Source organism: Lathamus discolor, chromosome 6 (genome assembly GCF_037157495.1).
Source record: "Lathamus discolor isolate bLatDis1 chromosome 6, bLatDis1.hap1, whole genome shotgun sequence".
Classification (NCBI taxonomy): Eukaryota; Metazoa; Chordata; class Aves; order Psittaciformes; family Psittacidae; genus Lathamus; species Lathamus discolor.
In genome coordinates this window covers 38,218,775-38,238,291 of record NC_088889.1, presented here as the reverse complement: position 1 = coordinate 38,238,291, position 19,517 = coordinate 38,218,775, and the positions used below count along the sequence as shown (strand labels likewise).

At 59.6% G+C, this 19,517-nt stretch overlaps 2 protein-coding genes across 4 annotated transcripts; both read right to left on the bottom strand.

The window, feature by feature from the left end:
* Positions 1–966: 966 nt before the first annotated feature.
* Positions 967–8,447, bottom strand: RPS6KL1 (ribosomal protein S6 kinase like 1). 3 transcript variants are annotated; one of them, XM_065686119.1, is made up of 10 exons: positions 8,146–8,447; positions 7,703–7,827; positions 6,475–6,567; positions 5,612–5,659; positions 5,098–5,230; positions 3,081–3,809; positions 2,245–2,334; positions 2,076–2,158; positions 1,726–1,821; positions 1,400–1,608 (listed from the first exon to the last, which is right to left on the bottom strand). In XM_065686119.1, the coding sequence occupies exons 1-10, from the start codon at positions 8,381–8,383 to the stop codon at positions 1,498–1,500; spliced, it is 1,746 nt and encodes a 581-aa protein (XP_065542191.1). In that variant the 5' UTR covers positions 8,384–8,447; the 3' UTR covers positions 1,400–1,497. The 3 variants fall into 3 exon arrangements, with proteins under 3 accessions (XP_065542189.1, XP_065542191.1, XP_065542192.1); XM_065686120.1 differs by lacking the exon at positions 1,726–1,821; XM_065686117.1 differs by lacking the exons at positions 1,726–1,821; positions 2,076–2,158 and having other exon boundaries at positions 967–1,608.
* Positions 8,448–9,929: 1,482 nt separating this feature from the next.
* Positions 9,930–17,259, bottom strand: PGF (placental growth factor). Its single transcript, XM_065686103.1, has 7 exons — positions 17,104–17,259; positions 16,893–16,932; positions 16,096–16,292; positions 14,587–14,663; positions 12,897–12,926; positions 12,744–12,806; positions 9,930–11,990 (listed from the first exon to the last, which is right to left on the bottom strand). Exons 1-7 carry the CDS (start codon positions 17,167–17,169, stop codon positions 11,969–11,971), a joined length of 495 nt encoding a protein of 164 aa, XP_065542175.1. The 5' UTR covers positions 17,170–17,259; the 3' UTR covers positions 9,930–11,968.
* Positions 17,260–19,517: the final 2,258 nt, after the last annotated feature.

Sequence of the window (19,517 nt, the reverse complement as noted above, 5' to 3'; positions counted from 1 at the left end):
GTGCTCGAGGGTTCGGCTACTGCATGCTGCACTAGAGAGGGGAGGCCCTAGGCTTAGCTGCTCCTGCCGGGGCGTAAGTGCTCAGCTGCCTGGTTAGCCCTCTTGCTTCTGCACATCCCTTGAGGCGTCCCCTGCCTGTGCTGGGCGGAGATGAGTTTCGCTCAGGCTCTGCTTCCCTCTGGTGGGCAAGCGCTCCTGCTGCTGCTTGGGAGCCAGGCCGTCAGTCAGGAGCAGAGTGGTTCTGCTGGTGGTTGTGGCAAGCAGGTGCTGGAATCAGCTACCCGCAGAAGAGTTTCACTGGTGCCAGTAATTCCTTACTGTTACGGGCACCAGTGAATTACAATATTCCTTACTGGGGATGAATGAGTGCTGGGAGGGCCAGAACTACACCACTGCCATTGATAGCTCATCCTTCAGCCTACAGTTTTGATTTGCACTGATGAGCACAGCAGCCCCTGCTTTGGGCTGTTAGACACCTTTTGTTCATGCTGCTGCTTCTATCACAGTTTCTTCTTATCTTCCTTCCATCTGTGCTGGCTCTCAACAGTTCATCATCCCTTTAAACCATGGATGACCATGCTGAAAGCACAGCAAGGAGGGCAGTGGGACTGCTGTCCTGCCAGCAGAGAGGAACACTTGGGCACAAGTGCTAAGTGGAGCTAGCATGGGTGATGATGACAAAAATCAAGGCTGGAAGGAGACACAGGCACTCTGCGCCTTTTTCCCAGCTCCAAGCTGCAGCTGCATGGCTGTGCAGACCCCAGAGGCCATGGGGCAGGCGGGGGCACAAAGGGAACTGGCCAGGCACTTGGTGCCATCTTCTGCATTGTGGCTGCAGGGTGCTGACAGCCGGTGGGCAACACCAGCCCAGGGCTCAAAGTAGGTTTTAGAACAGATCTGAGGCTCTCCCTCAGTTACCACACTGGGCCCAGGCCTGGCTCATCCAGGTCAGAAACAAAAGGACACTTCTGCAAGCAATAACAAGTGGTTTATTTTCCTCAGAGGGTTGGAGAAGTGCAGAGGCTCCTTCCCACCTCACCCCACAGCAGGCACTACCCACACGCACATGCAGTCAGGGACAGACAGGCCCCGGGCTTGGGCTCCAGCCAGCGGGGCCCAGAGGTGATGCACTTGGAAGCCACAAAATGTAACAGGGCAAAGGGGGACCACTGTGGTAGGAGCAGAGATACAAACTGTAGTGAGGAGCCCTGGGGCACAGTGCTAAGCTGAGCAAGGGGTGCCCCAGCAAAAGGGCACATGGCCTTTCTCCAGGGGTGGGCACCTGGGCTCCCTTTTCCGCCAGGGAGGACCTAGAGAAGACAGCCAGGCCCAGACCACAGCCTCCTCTTGGAGACACCAACAAACACAGGCAGAGACAACATGTAAGGCTGCAGACCCTTATGTGTAGCCCTCCCCAGGGCAGCCCCTGCAGGCAGAGCTCCCCGTGCCACCAGGGGCAGTGGCTGTGCGCAGCTCTCCGCGGGAGGGACGGCCTGCCTAGCCCACCAGCTTGTTCCACAGGACGGTGCTGAAGAAGGCATGGGACTTCAGCTTTGCCATGCCACCTCCTCCAGAGCCCAGGCGCTGCTTCGGGTTGTACTGCAGGAGCTGCGGAGAAAAAGGATGGGACAGCAGGATGAGGAGAGAGGGGACTTTGGAAAGGTGACCCAGGCTGGATGCTAGCTGGTAGCCCTGTCCTCCCCGCCAGCCACTCAAGCCCCTCACCTCGGTGAGCAGTGAGGTAGCAGCCAGGCTGAGTCCCTCTGGCACATGCAACTGGGTGTGAGGTTGAATCCCTGAAGGGTGGTTTTGGGACAGTGGCTGCAGGAAGCAGAGGGTGATGGTGAGCAGAGGCACTGAGGAGGGTAGGAGCACCCTCATGGCCATGCATCCCCAGTCCTATACAGCAGGATTTAAAACCCAGGGCCCTGCACACCCCGAGACCAGGCACAGGCACTTGGAATCTCATGCCTAAAGCAACCTGGCACCCTCCCAGTGCCTGCATGGCAGGGAGCCCTTAAGCTACAGCATCACCTCCTCCTCCCTTCTCCTTGCACAGCTCTTCTGCCTCTTACCACTCCTGTCAGCAACTCATACAAGAGAGAGCCAAAGCTCCAGCAGTCAGCTGCTTCGGTGGGCTCTGCAATCCCCCCAACTTCTGCAGAAAGAGCCAGAGAGGCGTTAGAGCTGGAGGCAGGGAGCACCAGTGGCTGCACTGTGCAGGGCACCTCCTGCTGCCCTTACCTGGGGCACTGTACAGCTGTTCCCGGGCCTGGCTGCAGCACTGGGGCTCCACCTCTGTCCACTGGCCAAAGAAGGTGAGACGGATGTGACCTGCAAGGCAGCACCAGAGGCTGGTTAAAGCAGGGCGATTAGCACAAAGCCAGGGACTTTGCTTGGAGCACAAAGCCAAGCCCTATCCCAGCAACTGGGAAGAGGCAGGGCCCCTGCCGTGCCCTGAACACAGAGGCACTGCACATCCCCTGGATTCCCAGTGCTTGCCTAAGCAAGCCCACAGACCTCTACAGGCTGTAGTGAGGAAAGAATCATCTCTTAAGGGGGTGAGGGGATAACGTGACCCTCGCAAAGCTTCCTGCCTTTTTCTTTTCCCAAGCAGTTTGTGCCTCTGCAGTTTGCCCCAGATGTTACCAGCTGAGCAGGAACTCGCTCTGACAGTGGTACCCATGGCTCCCAGCGGTGAGACAGCCCCAGAACACCCCATCATACCCACAAGCAGGGAAGAACTGCAGTCCCACTAACCTCAGGCGCAGTTCAGCTGATCTCATCTATCTTGCCCATGCTGGGATTTCCCAGCAGCCAGCCCCTAACTGGGCGCAGGGGCAACGCATTCCTGTGGCTACGGCCCCCTGACCCTCCCGCCGCAGAGCCAAGTCTTGTAACTGCTTGGAAATCCCAACCAAGACCACGTTTCCAGGCTCAGAAACACCCAAAGCTCCCCCGGCTCCCCGCCTCCCCCAGAGCACACTGCAGGAAGCCCATGTGCCCCGAAACGGAGCAACAGGCAGCCTCCCGGCGGCGAAGCCAGCCCCCTCCTGCCGGCAGCAGCCCGCACTACCCACCCGCCGCATCGAGCAGCAGGTTCCGGGGGTTGAGGTCCCGGCACAGCACGCCCTGCTGGTGAAGCCCCTCCAGGGCCAGGAGCAGTTCAGCTGCCCAGAGCCGCGCTTGCTCCTCCCGCACGGCCCATGCCCCGCGCCCCTGCCCGCGGGCAGCCAAAGCCCCGCACTGTTCTGATGGCGGCTGCTGGCCCAGCCCTGCAGAGGCTGCCCGCGACGGCTCCCGCACCACCGGGCCGGGCGGAGCAAATCCTGCACGAAGCTGCCTCTGACCCGAGGGCAGGAGGGACCGAGCCCCAGGGGCCTCAGGCACTTGCTGCGCCCCTCTGGCAGTGTCCAGTACAGGCTGGGGCAGGCGGGGGCCCGCCTGGGAGGCTGCTGTCTCCGACACACAGCCGGTGCTGCGGGTTAGGGCGTCCCAGGGGTAGACGACCGGGCCGTGGCTGGTGAGGTGGCTGGGGCCTTTGGCTGGTGCTGCTGGAACACGGTCCGTGGGGGTGGGAGTCTGCTCCCGAGGGGGCAAGGCAGCAGTGTTTCCCAGTACTGGGTGGGTTGTGGAGCCTGGGAAACCACTGCCTGTCCGAGCAGAGAAAACGGAGACTTGGCTGCTGCTCTGGCAGCTTCCCCCGCCGTCCTCCCTGCCAAGGTCCCCGAGGGCTGGAGCAGTGCTTGAATCCGCAGAGCCCTGCTGGACACCGTACTTGGAGCGGAGGTGAGACCACAGTGTCTCTCCTGGAAAGCAGAGAGAAGAACAAGTAACAGGCAGAAAGCATCCCTGGTTCCCCCTCTGCAGACACAGCCCATTCAGGGGCAGGCCAAGGCCCACACACTGGGGACATGGTCAAGCATCATTAGTCTCCCCTGCAGCAGAGCTCAAGTCCGTGCAGAACACATGAGCACACCATGCTCAGCCTCCCCTGGGACCAAGCACACCACTACCCCCTCCAGTAGCAGCCCTGCTGCCCATCCTGCACAGTCTCCTCGATCCCAGCTCTACCACTTCCACATGTTAATACATGCCCTTGACCCCACTGCCATCCCCACTTTCCTCCTGTGTGACAGAGATGCCAGAGAGCTCCCACCACATGGCACAGAGCCATGGGTCAGCGATGAGCCAGAGCAGCGAGCCCTGAGCCCGCAGCGTGGTGCCAGCGCTTCCCAGCCTCACCACGCTCAGCTGCTGTCTGCAAATACATCCTACAGCAGTGCACAGGGATCGAGGCTGTTCTCCAGCACATCAGCCTGCATTTGTCATTGCTGGACTCCAGCTGCTGCTCTCTACACATCCATTGAACCAGCAGAGAGCGAAGAAGCTTCCTGGGACAAACCTCCACATTATCAAACTTCTTTGCCAGGATCTGGGACAAGCCTCAAGTTTACCCCCATGTTGTACCAGAACCCCTTTATGCCCCAGTTCTCCATTTCCTCTCTTTGGTGTGAGCTCAAAAGCCGGTGTGAGCTCAAAAGCCAGTGTGACCTCTTCTTTTATAACAAAACAAGGAAGTTTTATAAAGCTCTTAGCAAAAGATATTGTTTTGTTCTACACCATCCCAGTGAATCACATCATTTGGTTCTCCTCTATCACCCTCCTGTCACGGTCAAACAACGCCAGTAAGATGAAGAGGTTTTTCTTTTTAAGACTCTGGTCCCCATGAACCCCTTTACCTCAAGGCATGACCATTCCCTCCCATAGGAGTCAGTTGTCCTTAAGGCTAGTTTCCATATAACACACACTCACCCTTTCTCCTTGTAGGTCTCTACAGGCCCATTTCTAGTTCACTTCCCCAGTCAGCTCTCACCAAACCCCCAGAATCCCCAGTCCAGCAGAGCAGCTCCTTCCCCGATGTCTCCAAGCCCTACCAATACCCACCACCTATCTATGAAGAAGACAGCTTGTGCTGTCACTATAAAAACCAGCCCCAAAGCAGCAGGAGAAATATATTTGAGATTTTAAAGCAGGGGAGGTTGGGGATAAGAGCAGGATGCTCCACGGACGGAAAGCAATGCTGTCCCCACTCACCCTGCACATGCTCCAGGTGGAGGAAGATGGAGTCCTCACTCACAGAGTAGCACAACAGCTTGACCATGAAGGGGACCCCATGAGGGATGATGGTCTGTCGCTCACGGGTCTCGACATGGGATTTGGGGAGGCTCTGAGGAGGTACAAGTAGATGGGTGTTACAGCATGGTAGGGACTCCCTGCAACCTAGCACGTGGCAGGGCAGGAGGCCAGCCGAAAAGGTAGCATGCCCTATGGCTTGTACTAAGCACATCTTGCCCACCTCACCCATGATCTGTTTCAGGGACTGGCCCACATTCACATGGTCATAAGGCTTGGCTGGCAGCATTACAAGGGAGAAACAGATGACCGAGGAGAACCACTTCCCTTACGGAAGCTTTATGAACATGAACTTCCTCCACCACCTCTCTGAGCTGCGATTTTTTAGTCCTGTCACCTGCCCCAGGCATCTGCTTGGGCAAGGAGGCTCTGGCAGGACAAGGAGAAGCAGGCAGATGAAACTGAAAGCACCCACCTTAAGTATAAAGGTGGCACCAGTGGCAGGATCCTGGACGATCTGCACCTGGGAGTGGTATATACAATGGTGGTCAGAAACAGTGACTGCTCCCACCCCAACACACAGCCTACAGGAATGGCCCAAGGGACGCGGCTCTGGAACTGAAACAAACTCCCGCACAGCTAGAGGAGTTTGGGCTGCTCAAACCCCTTCTCTTGAAAGCCAAACCACAGGTTGTCAGCAATGAGGCAGCCATGCAGCCAGGGAGTAGAAAGTTAATGAAACCAAGAGGTGGCTCCCATACCACTTTTGCTTCCTTGACAAAGGAGGGCTTCATGCTGCTCCCGGTGGGCTCTGTGAGGTGTGCTGAGCCACCCACCTGGGCCTGGGCAGGACAGGAGGACCGCATCAGCCCTCACAAACTGAGATGTGAGAACGCAGTGGAGAGCAGAGTGCCAGTGTGTGTATGGAGACGGTAAACCTGGCATCTTTGCTCCAAGATCATGAGCTACTAATTAGTTTATTCATGCAGATAGCTTGCCTTCTGCAGAAGCCTCAATTATCCATAGGAGTCCACCATCGAGGTACCTAGGCATCAAGCATAATTCCATACATGGGAAAGAACTGGGTGCGTTAATCTCCTTGGGAGCTCTGGTACGCAAAAGTAATGGGGGCATTAACAGATTTCCCAGCTAACTCCTAAAGGGTCTTGCATCCTTGCCTGCCAATTTTCCTTGGTGGGAATGGTGTGGATGTATACCCTCATGCTCCTTGGTGGGTGTGCAGGGTCCCAGCACCCCCAGCCCAGCTGCCAGGACCATCCAGCTCACACTTTGGTGCAGGCCCAGCCTCACCCCCCCAGTTCCAGGTCAAGTCATTACCTTATCGATCACTCCCACAACCTTGCACCGTCTCAGGTTCTCCACTGCCGAGCTCAGAGTCCTGATGGGCCGGAAGCGCAGGCTGCTGTAACCCTGCAGGCAGTGAGAGGAGAGCATGAGGGACCTAGAAAGCCTTCCAGTACCTGAAGGGGGCCTATAGGGATGCTGGGGAGGGACTCTTTGTCAGGGACTGTAGTGACAGGACAAGGGGTAATGGGTTAAAACTTAAACAGGGGAAGTTTAGATTGGATATAAGGAGGAAATTCTTTCCTGTTAGGGTGGTGAGACACTGGAATCGGTTGCCCAAGGAGGTTGTGAGTGCTCCATCCCTGGTGGTGTTCAAGGCCAGGTTGGATGAAGCCTTGTGTTGGATGGTTTAGTGAGAGGTGTCCCTGCCCATGGCAGGGGGGTTGGAACTAGATGATCTTGAGGTCCTTTCCAACCCTAACCATTCTATGATTCTATGCCGGCGGGTAGGAGGAGTCCCTGCATTTTCCAGGGAAGGCAGCAATACTGCCAGGCTGGTCATCATCCGGAGGCAACACCCCCATGGCCATGGCTGATTCCAAACATCAGCTGGACCATTTTCCTGGATTTCTGAAGTTTCCAGGGAAAGCTTGCACCTGCAGCAGATGTAAAATCACTCCAAAATTTGGACCTGGACAGGGACTGCTTCAGTACTAAGGGGATCTGTATGGATATGGAAGGGAGTTGCCTTTCTCCCCTTGTCCTTCTCACCAGGCCCCAGCTCTACCTGCCTCACTGCCTTCTCGCTTCATTAACCACCTCCTCCCACAATGCAGCCAGGAGTCCTCTTTAGTTCCCATCCAGAAGGGAACAGCGGTGGGAAAGACAGTATTTTTAACATGTTACAAGGTGGTTTCCCCCAGCAGCCTCAGTCCAACCAAAAATGGCCATTTTCATCGGGGTGGCAACAAGCTAAACGTACCCACCTCAGGGGGTGGGGGTCCTGGGAGCACCCCAGCCAAGCTGGGCCCACCTCAGCTCTTTGAGCCAGGCAGGGTGAAGGGCTGCCAGTTCCCTCACAGCCACCAGCATGCCAGGACACTGCAGCTGATGTGTCTGCCATTTTATCTGCACCACCTTATGGTGGCATCTGGCAGAGGCAGTCAAAGAGGCTCGCTGGGGCTGCGTTATGTGTGTGTGTGTGCCAGTGCCACAGATCCGCTGCCATCCCACCCAACGCCGCCCCACGCCAGCCCCTCACCGTGGCGGTGGGGTTGCTGCCCTCTGCAGCCCGCTGGAGGTGGCAGTTGAAGATTTCCTCTGCACGCCTCAGGTACTGTGTGATCTTCCGCTTCACGGCCTCCCGGCGCTCCTTGTTGGGGTCAACTGTGGGCAGTGCAGAGGGCGGGCATGAGAGGCCGCATGCTCCCCGGAGGTGTGCCCTGGTCCCCGGGCCACGCTCCCCGGAGGGATGCCCCGGTGGTCACGCTGCCCGGAAGGATGCCCTGGTCCCATTGCTATGCTTCCAGGAGGGACGCCCTGGTCCCCATTGATACATTCCCCGGAGAAACGCCGTGGTCCCCTCAGCCTTCTCCCAGTAGGGATCACTGCCGCCCTGGCTGCAACCCCTGGAGGGATGCCCCGGTCCCTCGCTGCTCTCCCCAGGTGGATGCCCCAGTTCCCCTCCGGGGAGGCCTCACGCACCCTGCACGCCGCGGAGCAGCACGTCCACGCCGTTCTGGTAGTGGTTGAAGGCCTCCTCGTAGTCCTCACTGACGTCCCGCTCCAGCGCCAGCCGCAGCTGCCGCGCCGCCTCCACCAGGTAATCCCGGCGCCCGCCGCCCTCGGGGCCCGCCGGCGAGACGCGGCTCCGCAGCTGCCCCAGGTAGACGCGGGCCTGCGCCAGCGCCCGAGAGCAGGGCTCGGCCTCCGCCCGGCTCATGGTCCCGCACCGGAGCCGGGGACCGGCAGCATCCTCCGGCGGGCGGGGAGGGACGGAGGGGCGGGGCCGCGCCCCCGGGACGGCGCTGATTCGCTGCGGATGAGGTCATCACCCCCCCACCCTCCCGGCCCTGCACCGGGGGTCCCGGGCAGGGGTGCGGGGGTCCCGCTGCCGCCGCCCCAAGGCCGGGCCCTCACCGTTCGCTTGAGGTGCGGAGAGCGCCGCCGCTCCGCTTGCTCCATTGCCGTCGTTATTCACCGCTAATTGCCCTTAATTAACAAAGCTCCCGTTGTTCATTCAGCACTGCCTTTGCCACGGTGTTTCCTTCCTCCCGTAACACGTAATTCGTTGCGCTTTAAATAGCCTTTGCCTTTACCTGGTGTGCCTGTTTCAGCAGCTCCCTGCTGACCTGACCCGTCATTTCCCATCCCAGGGCACGGGTGGCTCCTTCTGACCTGCATCCTGCAAGTGGGTGTCATTGTTCCAAAGCCCTGGGCTCTTGGCTGTCCCTTGTACCAACCCCCGCAGGCCCGTTCGGTTTTACAATCTTATTTCAGATCTATAGAGGGTGGAGCATCAGCAGAAATGCACTAAAGCCTAAGCGATCAGTGACGGGTGGTTTTCCTCAAGGCTCAGTATTGGAACCAGCTTGTCGGTAACACAGTGGGATTGAGTGCACCATCGACAGGTTTGCCAATGACATCAAGCTGTGCGGTGCGGTTGACATGCTGGGGAGGGAAGGGATGCCAAAGAGAATGGCGCTGACAGGCTGGTAGGACCTTGTGAACCTCATGAAGTTCAACAAGGCCAAGTGCAAGATTGTGCACCTGGAACTGAGAATGGATTGAGAGCAGCCCTGAGGAGAAGGACTTGGGGGTATTGCTGATGAGAAACTCAACGTGACCTGGCAATGTGCACTCACAGCCCAGAAAGCCAACTGTATGCTGGGCTGCATCGAAAGAAGTGTGACCAGCAGGTCGAAGGAGGTGATCCTGCCCCTCTCTAGCAGCACAGAGCAGGGACATGCAGACAGTTTCTGGTCCCCTCAGGAGGGTGAATGGGTGGTGGCCACAAGGCTCAAGGGCCAGGAGCCCCATTCTCCTCCTCAGAGCAGCAGGCCCTCGACCTGACCCTCACTTCACCAATGGTTGCGATGTCCGGCTGGAAGTCCCTGGGACTAGGAGGGTGCCAGCCCTCTACCCTCTGTCAGGAACACGCAGGGGCCTTCACTTGCCAGTGAAGCCGCAGTAAAACACTCCTTGGAGCTGAAGGGAGCCCCAACACCTGGAGATGCAGCTCCCAGACCTCCCATGCTGACAGTAACTTCCCCTGCTCCTGCCCTGCCAGAGCTGATCCTTTCGTCACTGCTGCAGCAGGACAGCCACATCCCTCCCAGGCATCCAGGTCCTTGGTGTGCATCCCAACACTCCATGGCTGAAAACGCTCACTGCCAAGCAGCAGCCCAAGAAGTGATGCCAGACAACAGAAGCTGTTGGGGAAAGCTGCTGGGCAGGAGTTCATTTGATTTTTTAACCTTAATCACTACTCTTGACAAACTTACTTTTATTAATTAGCATCCTCGGGTTTATGCAAGTTCCTTTTTAAAGGTTTAATACTACTGTGGTAAAACTTTTACTGTTAAAACCGATGCAGAAACCATGTACATCCCTCAAGTGCTGCACACTTCTCCTTAGCCTCAAAGAGCAACCAGCCAGGCTGAAACAGCATGGGGGTGTGGGGAGAGCCTGCACAGGCGAGGACTGGCCACTGCAGCTGGGTGCCACATGGCCCACACAGCTCCTGAGTGGCATAGGAAGGGGAACACCAAGTTGCCCTCATCCATGAAGCAGCCAAGGAGAAGCTTCCTGGAAGATACGCCCAGCTGCACAGGCACAGCTTATCCAGTCCATGCATGCTGGCAGCACAGAGGTTCACATCACCTCAACACTCACCCTTTTCCTCCCAGGGTACCACTGCCCCAGACTCCATGCCCCTGTGCCAGCCACAAGCAGCACCAGCATTACAGCTCTGAGGGAGACTGCCCTGACTACAGGCTGCTATGTCAGAAGTGGGGAAGAGCTGCCCTGGATCCTAACACCCGCTGCATCAGGCTCCCTTGTTCCTCAGTGCAGGCTAGACCATGGGTCACCTTGTTTGATGGTAATGCTGAAGCCTTTGCACATCTTGCCCTCCTGCCTTCTGCTTGAAGCTTTCAATAATAACCCTTGATTTTGTTTTAACCCCATGCTGGGGGTGCCCCACAAGCATGCTGGTGTCCAGTTTGCCCTTAGAGTTTCCAGCTATGTGCACCGCTCCAGGTGTGGCTTGCAAGGAGCAGTACAGGATGCACTTGGCAGCCAGTCCCAGCACCCCTGTAGCAGGAACAGGAAAGGGGATAAGAGGATCCCCAGGAGCACTGATTGAGGCACACAGAAACTGGGCTGGCCAGACCCAGGCAGAGTGGGGAAAGCAGGAAATGGCAGCAGCCGCAGCCACCTCCGTGAGGGCCACCAGCCCCCTCCACACCCCAGAATGATCCTTGCCCCCAGGCCAAGTGAATGAGACCTGGCAGAATGCTTCTTGGGTGGAAAGGCCCACAGGCAGCCTGCAACCCCTACCCTAACCTTCCATCAGCCCAACAAGGGAGAAGGAAAGCCACAGGACAGCGAGTGAGGGTCCCCATGCTACAGCGTGGTGGAGAAGGGTATTTTGCCCAAGGGTCTCCCAGTACCCACCTGAGCTCCAGCACATGGGTAGTCCCCAGCCTGGGTAGCAGCCTGATCCTGACCCGACAGTTGCCCGTCTCCAACAAGGGCAGCCTCTTGGATGCTGCAGGAGTTGCTGCTGGGGACAAGCCCTGGGCCGTGGCAGGACTGCCCTCCTCCAGCCTGGGACAGAGCCCATGGGAAGAGCCCTGCCTGCAGGCAGTTGCTGGGAAGCAGACAGGAGCACTCACACTTCCAGTGCCTGCATCCGCCCACCAGGTTTTATTGAGCAGGGCAAGGCTGGGATGTGGCTGCAAGTATGTGAGGAGCCCTGGCAACCCCAATTCCCATTCCTTCCCCTCCCAGAGTGCTTTCCAGGCACCCTCCTGGGCTGCCCCATGCCAAGGCTCAGGCGGACACAGCCCTGCAGCCTTGCCTGCCCCCGTTTCCTTCCTCCCCAGCTGCAGGGCACTGGCAGGACAGAGCAGTTCTGCAGCTGCAGCCCTCCAAGCCTCCTCCACCCATCCCCATGATGCTGTTCCCAGCCAGCTCCAGCAGCACATCCACCAGCTTCATTCCTCATTGCCCACAGGATGCCCTCAAACACCAAGATGCTGCTTGAGCTCCTCATCTTCAGCCCCAGGCCTGGTCGCAGGTCCTTTTGTCCTGCTGCTGATGGTGCAGATGGGGCGAGCGAGTCCTCAGTTATAGGTTGCATTCCAGCCAGGGCCAGGTGAGAGTCCAGTCAGCTTTTCCCTGCTGGAGTCGTGCTCCCCACTGCTGCATGGCAGGACACAGCTCCACAAGTTCCTCACGCCAGGGGAAGACTCTGCTGGCTCAAACCCAAGCAACAGGAGCAAGGCCAGGGGCAGAGCGGAGGCTACCTGCGTGGTGTGCCACATCTGCAAAGAGAGCATGGCATGGGTGAGCACTGCTGGGACTGAGGGACACCAGGACCTCCAGGCTCGCCCGCTGTGCCCCAGGTTCCCCCTTCTCTGTGCTGAGCACCTCCTGCACCGAACCAAAGCGGTAGGGACCACAGACAGCCCCTTAACAGGGAAGAGCAAGGGGAATGGGGCTGTAGGTGCTGGCCGAGCCCTGAGCAGCAGGCTTCAGAAAACAAAACAGGGAAATACAACATGGAAGTGCCAGCCATAGGCATCACACCCCAAAAATGTATGCAGTGAGAGTCCAGCCTGCACTGTTGCAGCAAGTGGCTTGAAGAGTCAGCTAAATGTAAGGAGGCAAAGGGTAGAGTAACCCAAACAATGACCAGCCAAGGACAGCAGGAAGGACACAGCTGACAGCAGGATGAGGCTAAAACTGGAAATTCAGGGATCCAGGAAATCCAGTGTGGTCCGTGATAGTGATAGAGCCATATACCAGCAAGTAACTCCATCCATCCATCCATCCCCACCCTGGATGGGACTGGCCAGCTTTGAGCAGGGGAGCCTGGAAACTACTGAGCCTTCAGTAAGAGGCCCATTTCCCTACAGCCACTCATTGTCCCTGCTGTACTGCTTTCTCCTGTGCCTGCTCTGCACAAACTCCTCGCTGCTTACAGTGTCAGTAAAGACCTAAAGGCTTAATGAAGCTGTTCATCCCGAAGAAATGAACCCACAAGACACCACCCATACCTGCCCATACTCACTTACAGTTCACAGCCTTTACGTCTTGTCCTCTCTTGTCTTCTCTTACCTCGGCCCTTAGGCCTTCTCCTTTGAAAGGAAAGGACCACAAGAAAGGCTGATGTGTGGGAGATGAGACACACAACCCCAGCCCGTGACACTGCCCCTGACATCACTTACCTTCCCAACCTCATCAGGTCCTGCCGGGGCCTGTGGGATAGGAAAAGGACAGTGAAGCAGTTACTAGGGCAATGCTGGCTGTTGGGCTGCTGCCCCAGTGTGCAGCACAATCTACCTGTTATCACTCATGCTTAAACCAGACCAAATACAACTTCCTTTCACGTTATCATTCCCTCAGAGAGGAACTGACTGCAGTAGACAGAGAGAAGACAAAGACAGCAGAGGGGCAGGGGGATGGTCAGCTTTGGCAGCTCCCCTGGGGAAGTGACATTCTGACCATGAGGTTTGGGAAGCACAGGTTCAGTTTCAGCTGCTCTCAGTGACAGCTTTCATAGCTCAGCTGGTTAAACAACATGCAACGTCCTGAGTAACGTGTGGGATTCACTGCAAAGCCTCAGTAGTGGTTCTCAGACAACAGCCACAACATACTTGGCTTAAGCATCCAATATAGGTGCTGAGGCCAGGACATCCACTGCACCCACACTGCATTTCAAAGGGAAGCACTGTAAAGGCATGGAAGGCAGCTTAGGGAGAAGCCGAAAGGTGCTGCAGAAGCAAGAAGTTTACAGAGATTCAAAGGCAGCCTGCACGAGTGCTTGTAGGAGATCCCCTGGGAGTTACCCCAGGTAGGAAGACCACAACAGGCTCAGGAAATTCCCTGCATGGAAAATAGCTGGAAGCAGGGCAAGAGGGGGGAAGTAACACATGTGCTTCTTCCTACTCTCCCTTCTGCATCCACCAGCAGATGCTCCAGAGACAGAGTAGGGCTGGACAAGCCTTGGGTCTACTCCAGCACAGCCGCTTCTACAGCTGCAGGGGAATACCAGCCCCAGGATCCTCAGGCTCTTCTTCCAGGCAAGGATCTTGTGTCTAACGGCTGCCCAGCAGGACATTCAATCCCCAGTTTTCACAATACTGGATCACCCTGGGGTCATGATGGAGAGCAAGTGCCAGGACCCCCCATGCAGGCAGGGTTGAAGAATACTTGTGGCAGGGACGATCTGTGAGCAGCCCTGGAGCTGCTCCTGGCTCCCAAGGCACTGCAGACCCCAGGCAGGGGCCCCATCCTGCCCAAGCTTTCACCGCTTCTGGGAACAGTGAGCACCCCAAGGTGGGGTCTGTGGCAGGTTGGTGCTGTACATTCATACCAGGCTGGCACTGCACGTTTCAAGCTTTCATTTGTTAGTCTGGATGTAAGCCCCTGCTCCAGCTCCCCGGATGGATGGGGCAGCCTCCATTAAATGAAGGTCCAAGGCCCAGCTCTTCAGCTTTCTCTTTGGGCCACAGTCATGCTCAGGTATGGCAAGCCATGGAGGTCTCTGCTGAGCCACCACCAGGCACCTGCCTCAGAGCCACCGGCCTTGCTGTTACCCACGGGCCAGAGGATTACATGACAAGCGCGCCAAGGTAGCCGTGGGGTTGGAAGGCACAGACACGGCTGCTCACAGAGCCAAGGTGCACCAGCAGCTCCAGCCCTGAAGACAATGCATGGTGCAGGGAGGCTGCTGCAGAAGCACAGCGCAGCCTGCACCTGAGCAAGGGCCATAAGCACCAGGAAACAGAGGCAGCAGGGAGAAGGGGGTTCCAGCAGAGCCAGGGTGCCCCCCTCATAGCTCACACACGGTGAGCTGGCAGGGTTGTTCCCGCTGGAGGGGCACAGGGGTGCAAAACTAGCTAGGGGGGTCCCTACCTGCACTCGCACTGCTTGTGCTCGGTGAACGCCATCTCCACGTAGGGAGCCTCCCCATTCGGCTTTATCTTCAGGAGCTGAAAGAGGAGCAAAGGTTACTTCCCAGCCAGCGGCAGGAGGGGGCTGGAAGGGCTCCCACGGCGCTGCCTCGCCACCGCAGCCTCTCGGGCAGACGCATGTCTAACCTGTTCCCCGGCACCTCCGGCAGCAGAGGCTCCACCTCCACATGCAGGCAGCACCGGCCAGGCCCAGCCGCCCCGGCAGCTTGGGAGGCTCTGCTGGTGTCGCCCCGTGTCTTCAGGGCTGTAATTTAAGCCTTATGTTTTGGGGATTTCCCAGCCTTAGAAGAGATTTCTGTGTCCTTGCCTTTGGGGAGAGCTTCCACGCGTTTGACCGCTTCGCACATCTCCCTTGTCCGATGGGAGCACTCGTGTTTTCCAGACCATTCCCATTGCTGCTGCCTCCTGCCCCTCCTTCCCACAGCACGGAGCCTGGAATCATCACCACAGTGCCTCCCCAGCCCAGGGCTGCAGTGTTTGCCCTGTTACATGGCAGTCCATGGCCCAGCCCAGGGTTTGGGTTGGACATCAAGGAGCTTCACAGGGTATGCTCATCATCGCTGTGATCTATGCAAGCCCTTGTGGAAGTACCTGGCCTTGCCATCCCTCACACAGCCATCTCCATGGAAGGAGACCTGTGCATGGGGAGCTGCCCCTTTTTCATCCCAGGTTCTTGTTCCACTTCAGTGGAGACTTTTTGGAGACTCCAACCCTGCCTTCAAACACACTTCCAGCCTCCTAGGGACCAAATTCACTGGTGATTTATTGCAGGCACTCGCTAGTCCATCATCCATGGGCAGAGCGGAGCTTTGCTGTGCTCCCTGAAGCAGGAGTGGGTTGATCCCTGGCAGCACAACGCAAGGACTGCAGTGTGAGGACAACGGCTGCCAGGCACGCTGGGAAAAGGTGACTAGCAGCATGTTTGCAGCTCAGGATCTCCCACCCCACTTCACACAGCTCCCACAGTGGGGGCTGCAAACGTGGCTGGTGCAGCCCTTCATGCTCACCATGCCCCCAGCACACACTCTCTGTCAGCACCACCACAGGCATCTCCTGACACACAGAGCCTTGCTTCTGTCTGTGATTCAGGGCCAGCATCTGCTTTACCCCACCAGGCAGAGTCATGGGTACCTGGGACACCTGCAGCCCCACTGCAGGATAGGGAAGGTTGGAAAGGTGACCACAGTCAGCAAGAGGGACCACACTGAAGGCAAGGAAGCAGGAAGCGAGGCCAGTGCCCCCAGGGATGTCCCCTGGCCTCAGGGACAAGCCCAAAGAGCAGGCAGTGGGACCATCCTGGTTTGGCATGTTGTGAATAAGCCCTCGCCCCTGCTATCCACGCTGCTACGATGCCTGGAGGATGTGAAGCTGCAAGTTCACCCTCCCAGCTATTGGCCATGAGGCCACCACACCCCTGGTGCAGCCACAGCACCACAGCAGCAGCGTTTACCTGCACGGTGACCGTGTTTGTTTCCACAGGGACACAGCGGAGACCCTCATCCCCACAGCAGCCTCCACAGCGCTGCAGGGAGACGCAGGAGGGTCTGAAAATGTACTCCACCTCGTTGGGGAACTCGCTGATGACGTCCACCAGCTGCTCCAGGGGCCGGCAGAAACTACGGTTCCAGATCTCCCGAAAGGTCAGGACTGCAAGAGACCGGGGTGAGGGGCTGTAAGGAGGAGCCCAGAGAGGCTGAGCCCAGCCGGCCGCTGCCGGGGCAGGTGCAGCGGCCGCGGTGGGGTCCTGCTTCCATGACGGGCACCCAGGGACGCAGAGGACCCCCTTGTGCTCCAAGAAAGTCCATCACCGCGCTGGCGGGGACACAGCCACCGCCATGGGCTCGTTCTTCACCTGCCCGCCAGCTCTGCCTCCTCCTTCTCCGCTCTTCCCCCTCGCCTCCCTGCCCCGCAGCGCGGCAGAGAGCCGTCCCTTCGGCTACCCAGCGGGAAGAGCAGAGGGGAGCCGAAGCGGAGCGCAGCCCTGCGCCAGACTTGCCGCCTCCCCGTGCCCGGGGTGCTCTCCTGGGCAGGAGCACTCCTCTCGGGCTCCCGCGGCGGTGCCCGGTGCCGAAAGCGGGGAGAGGGGGCTGCTCCGAGCCCCGGCAGAGCTGCCCGCTGCCCGCCCGGGCACTGCGGCGGGGCTCCACGGGGGATAACAGCCCCAGGCGGTACCGAAACCCGCCCCAGCCCCGCTCGGAGCTCCCCCCCTGCTGCCGGGGCACCGGCTGCCGTCCGCTGCCAACTCACCGGGCGGCTCCGCGCTGGCTGTCCCCCGCGCCTCCGGGGCCTGCAGGGAGGGAAAGGCGGGCGCTGGCTGGGCTGCACGGGGCAACCGGCCGCCCCCCCCAGCGCCGAGAGGAGCTGCACCGGCGACCACGGCCACCGCGGGCAGCGGCACCGGCCGAGCCGGGCTGCCGCCGCCCCGACCCCGACCCCACTCCCTCTCCGCGGCTCTCACCGGGGCAGGAGGCGCCCCCAGCGTCGCGGCCACCAGCAGCCTCAGGAGGGCACCGAGCAGCCGCATCGCCGCTCCGGCAACAACTCCGCGCCGCCGCTACCGCCCCGCCGCCCCCGGCATGCCGCCGGGCCACCGGCCCCGCCGTGCCGCCTCCGCCGCCGCCGGGCCATGGGAGCGCGCTCCGCTCCGCCGCCCTATTTCACCGCTGCCGCCCCGCCCCCGCCCGCCCCGGCCCCGCCGCGGGGCGGGAGCCGGTGCCCGGCCCCGGGGACGGCCGATGCCCCGCTCCGCAGCGGAGCCCCCGCCGCCAGTGCCCGGCACTGGACATTGCCCCATCGGGCTGCCCCGGGGCTTCTATGGATTGGCCCGTGACCGGGGCAATCGCGGAGGGCGGAAAGCACCGGCGCTCTGTCGGGGCTTCCCCGCTCGCTGGGTTCCCCGGACCCTGTTCGCCTCTCCCAGGCTCCGCGTGAGCTGCCCCATGCCGGTCGGGCCACCCCGTGCTCACCCAGCAGCCCCGTGTCCCTCCAGCCACCCCATTCCCTCCAGGGTGCCCTGCACCTGCCCAGCCAGCTCGTCGAAGCCCTAGCAGGGGGTTCCAGCCCCTCAGCGCGAGGGACAGCATCCCCGTCCTGTCTGCCATGGGGTGTCCCTCTCTCTTGGGGGGAAAGGGGGCACAGTGGTTCTCTGAAGCAGATCGGGTCCAAACCCTGCTGCCGAGGGTAAACCCAAAGGAGCTCTATGGCCTTTTCTGTTCTATTTTTAAGTCCCAAAGGCCAGGGAAGCTGGAGCTATGGGAGGTGGGAAGAGAAGTGCCAGCGGGTCCCAGGGAAATAACGGGATGTGTGTCCCTGCCTGCCAGGATTCACGTTTCTGTCCTGGGAGAGCAGGGAGGCTGCTCCAGGACTTCCCTGCCCACCTCTGTGTGAGGTCTGTCCCTGCAGCACGAGGACGCCAGTGGTTTGTCCCCAGCCCTGTGGGGTCTGTCCCCAGGGAATGCGGGACGCGCCAGCTGCCTGTCCCCAGCGCTGCCGAGCCATGCAGGTGGCAGCAGCTCAGGCGTCAGCGAGAGCTCGGCTCCGGATAGAGGTTTCAGGCATGGGTACGGCTGAGTGTGTGAGAAAGCTGCTGGAGCGGGGCCTGGCAAATTAGCAGGGAGATGCAGTGGAGATAAGCGCACAGACACGCCGGCCCCGCCGGGGGTCCGGCAACGCTGCAGTTCATCACTCAGCACCACAGCACAGCGCTGCCAGGGGCTGCCGGGGAGGCATTCGGTGCCTGCTCACGCTCTTGCCCCTGGCTGGACAGCGAGGAGCGGGTAACAGCCTCACCGCGACGGCTGGAGCGTACCTGTGCTCTCCCTCTGCCACGCCATGGACCCGCCTGGGCCAAGGGACCCCACCACCTCCTCCCCAGGGATGGTTTGGGGATGGGGGACGAACGGAGCATTTCCTTCCACTCGAGAGCCCGGACCAGAGGCTGCCCTGAGCAGCAGCTGCTGCCAACTCACTGGACAGACAGAATCCTGTTATTGTGAAGACCGTGACCACACGGGGCCTCACGCCTGTCCTTGCTGGAAGGTCCCACGGGGCCACCTCTCAGACACAAGGCCAGCCTCTGGCGCTGGAGCAAAGGGCTCTCCCCCAGGAGCTGTGTGGCTGGGGAGACCAGCCCTTAATTGCCGAGTGCAATCCTGTTCCTGGTCTGAAGCTATTTCCTCAGAGGCCATGGGCAGAGTTTACATTCCTGGGATGAGCATCCCCTTTCTAGGCAGCACGCAGCACGCAGCAGAGACAGGAGCAGAGAAATCATATTTGGAAACTGGTAACCTGTGACCAGCAACATCCTCCTGCAAACGGGAGAAACACCCAGCTGGCCGGGGCCATGGCTGCTCGCTTTCCCCTCCGCCGTGCTCCTTCCCCGGGGGCTGAGCCCACCCTTCCCCAGCTGCAGGACGAGGCTGGACGTCAGCGCTATAAATGCACCGGCGCGTCCCTCGCACTGCCTCCCACCGGGCCCTGGGGAGCAGAGCTACGCACTTTGGGAACAAGGGACAGAGGAGGCTCGAGGGACATAAGGCAAATAGAGACATTTCCTTAAAGGGCGAATGCCTCCCCCGTGGTGAGCCCCGTGTGGCAGCTGCGGGCTGGGAGCATCACCTCGAATATGCCACTGCCAGCCTGTGCCACCTTTCTGCCGTGCTGGGAGGGCAGCGGGTGGGGAAGGATGGGTGTCCCTGCTCCGGGTGAGCACTGGCAGTCCCGTGGGGCAGACACCCCAGCTAGCTAGAAGCTCACCACGGCACAGCCCTGCCAGGGCGCGGGCTCACCTCTGTGCCTCCTGCACCTTCTGGGTGAGGGCCCCGGCATGCCCATGAGCCCTGAAGCAGCCCCACACAGGCAGCTGCTCTCCCC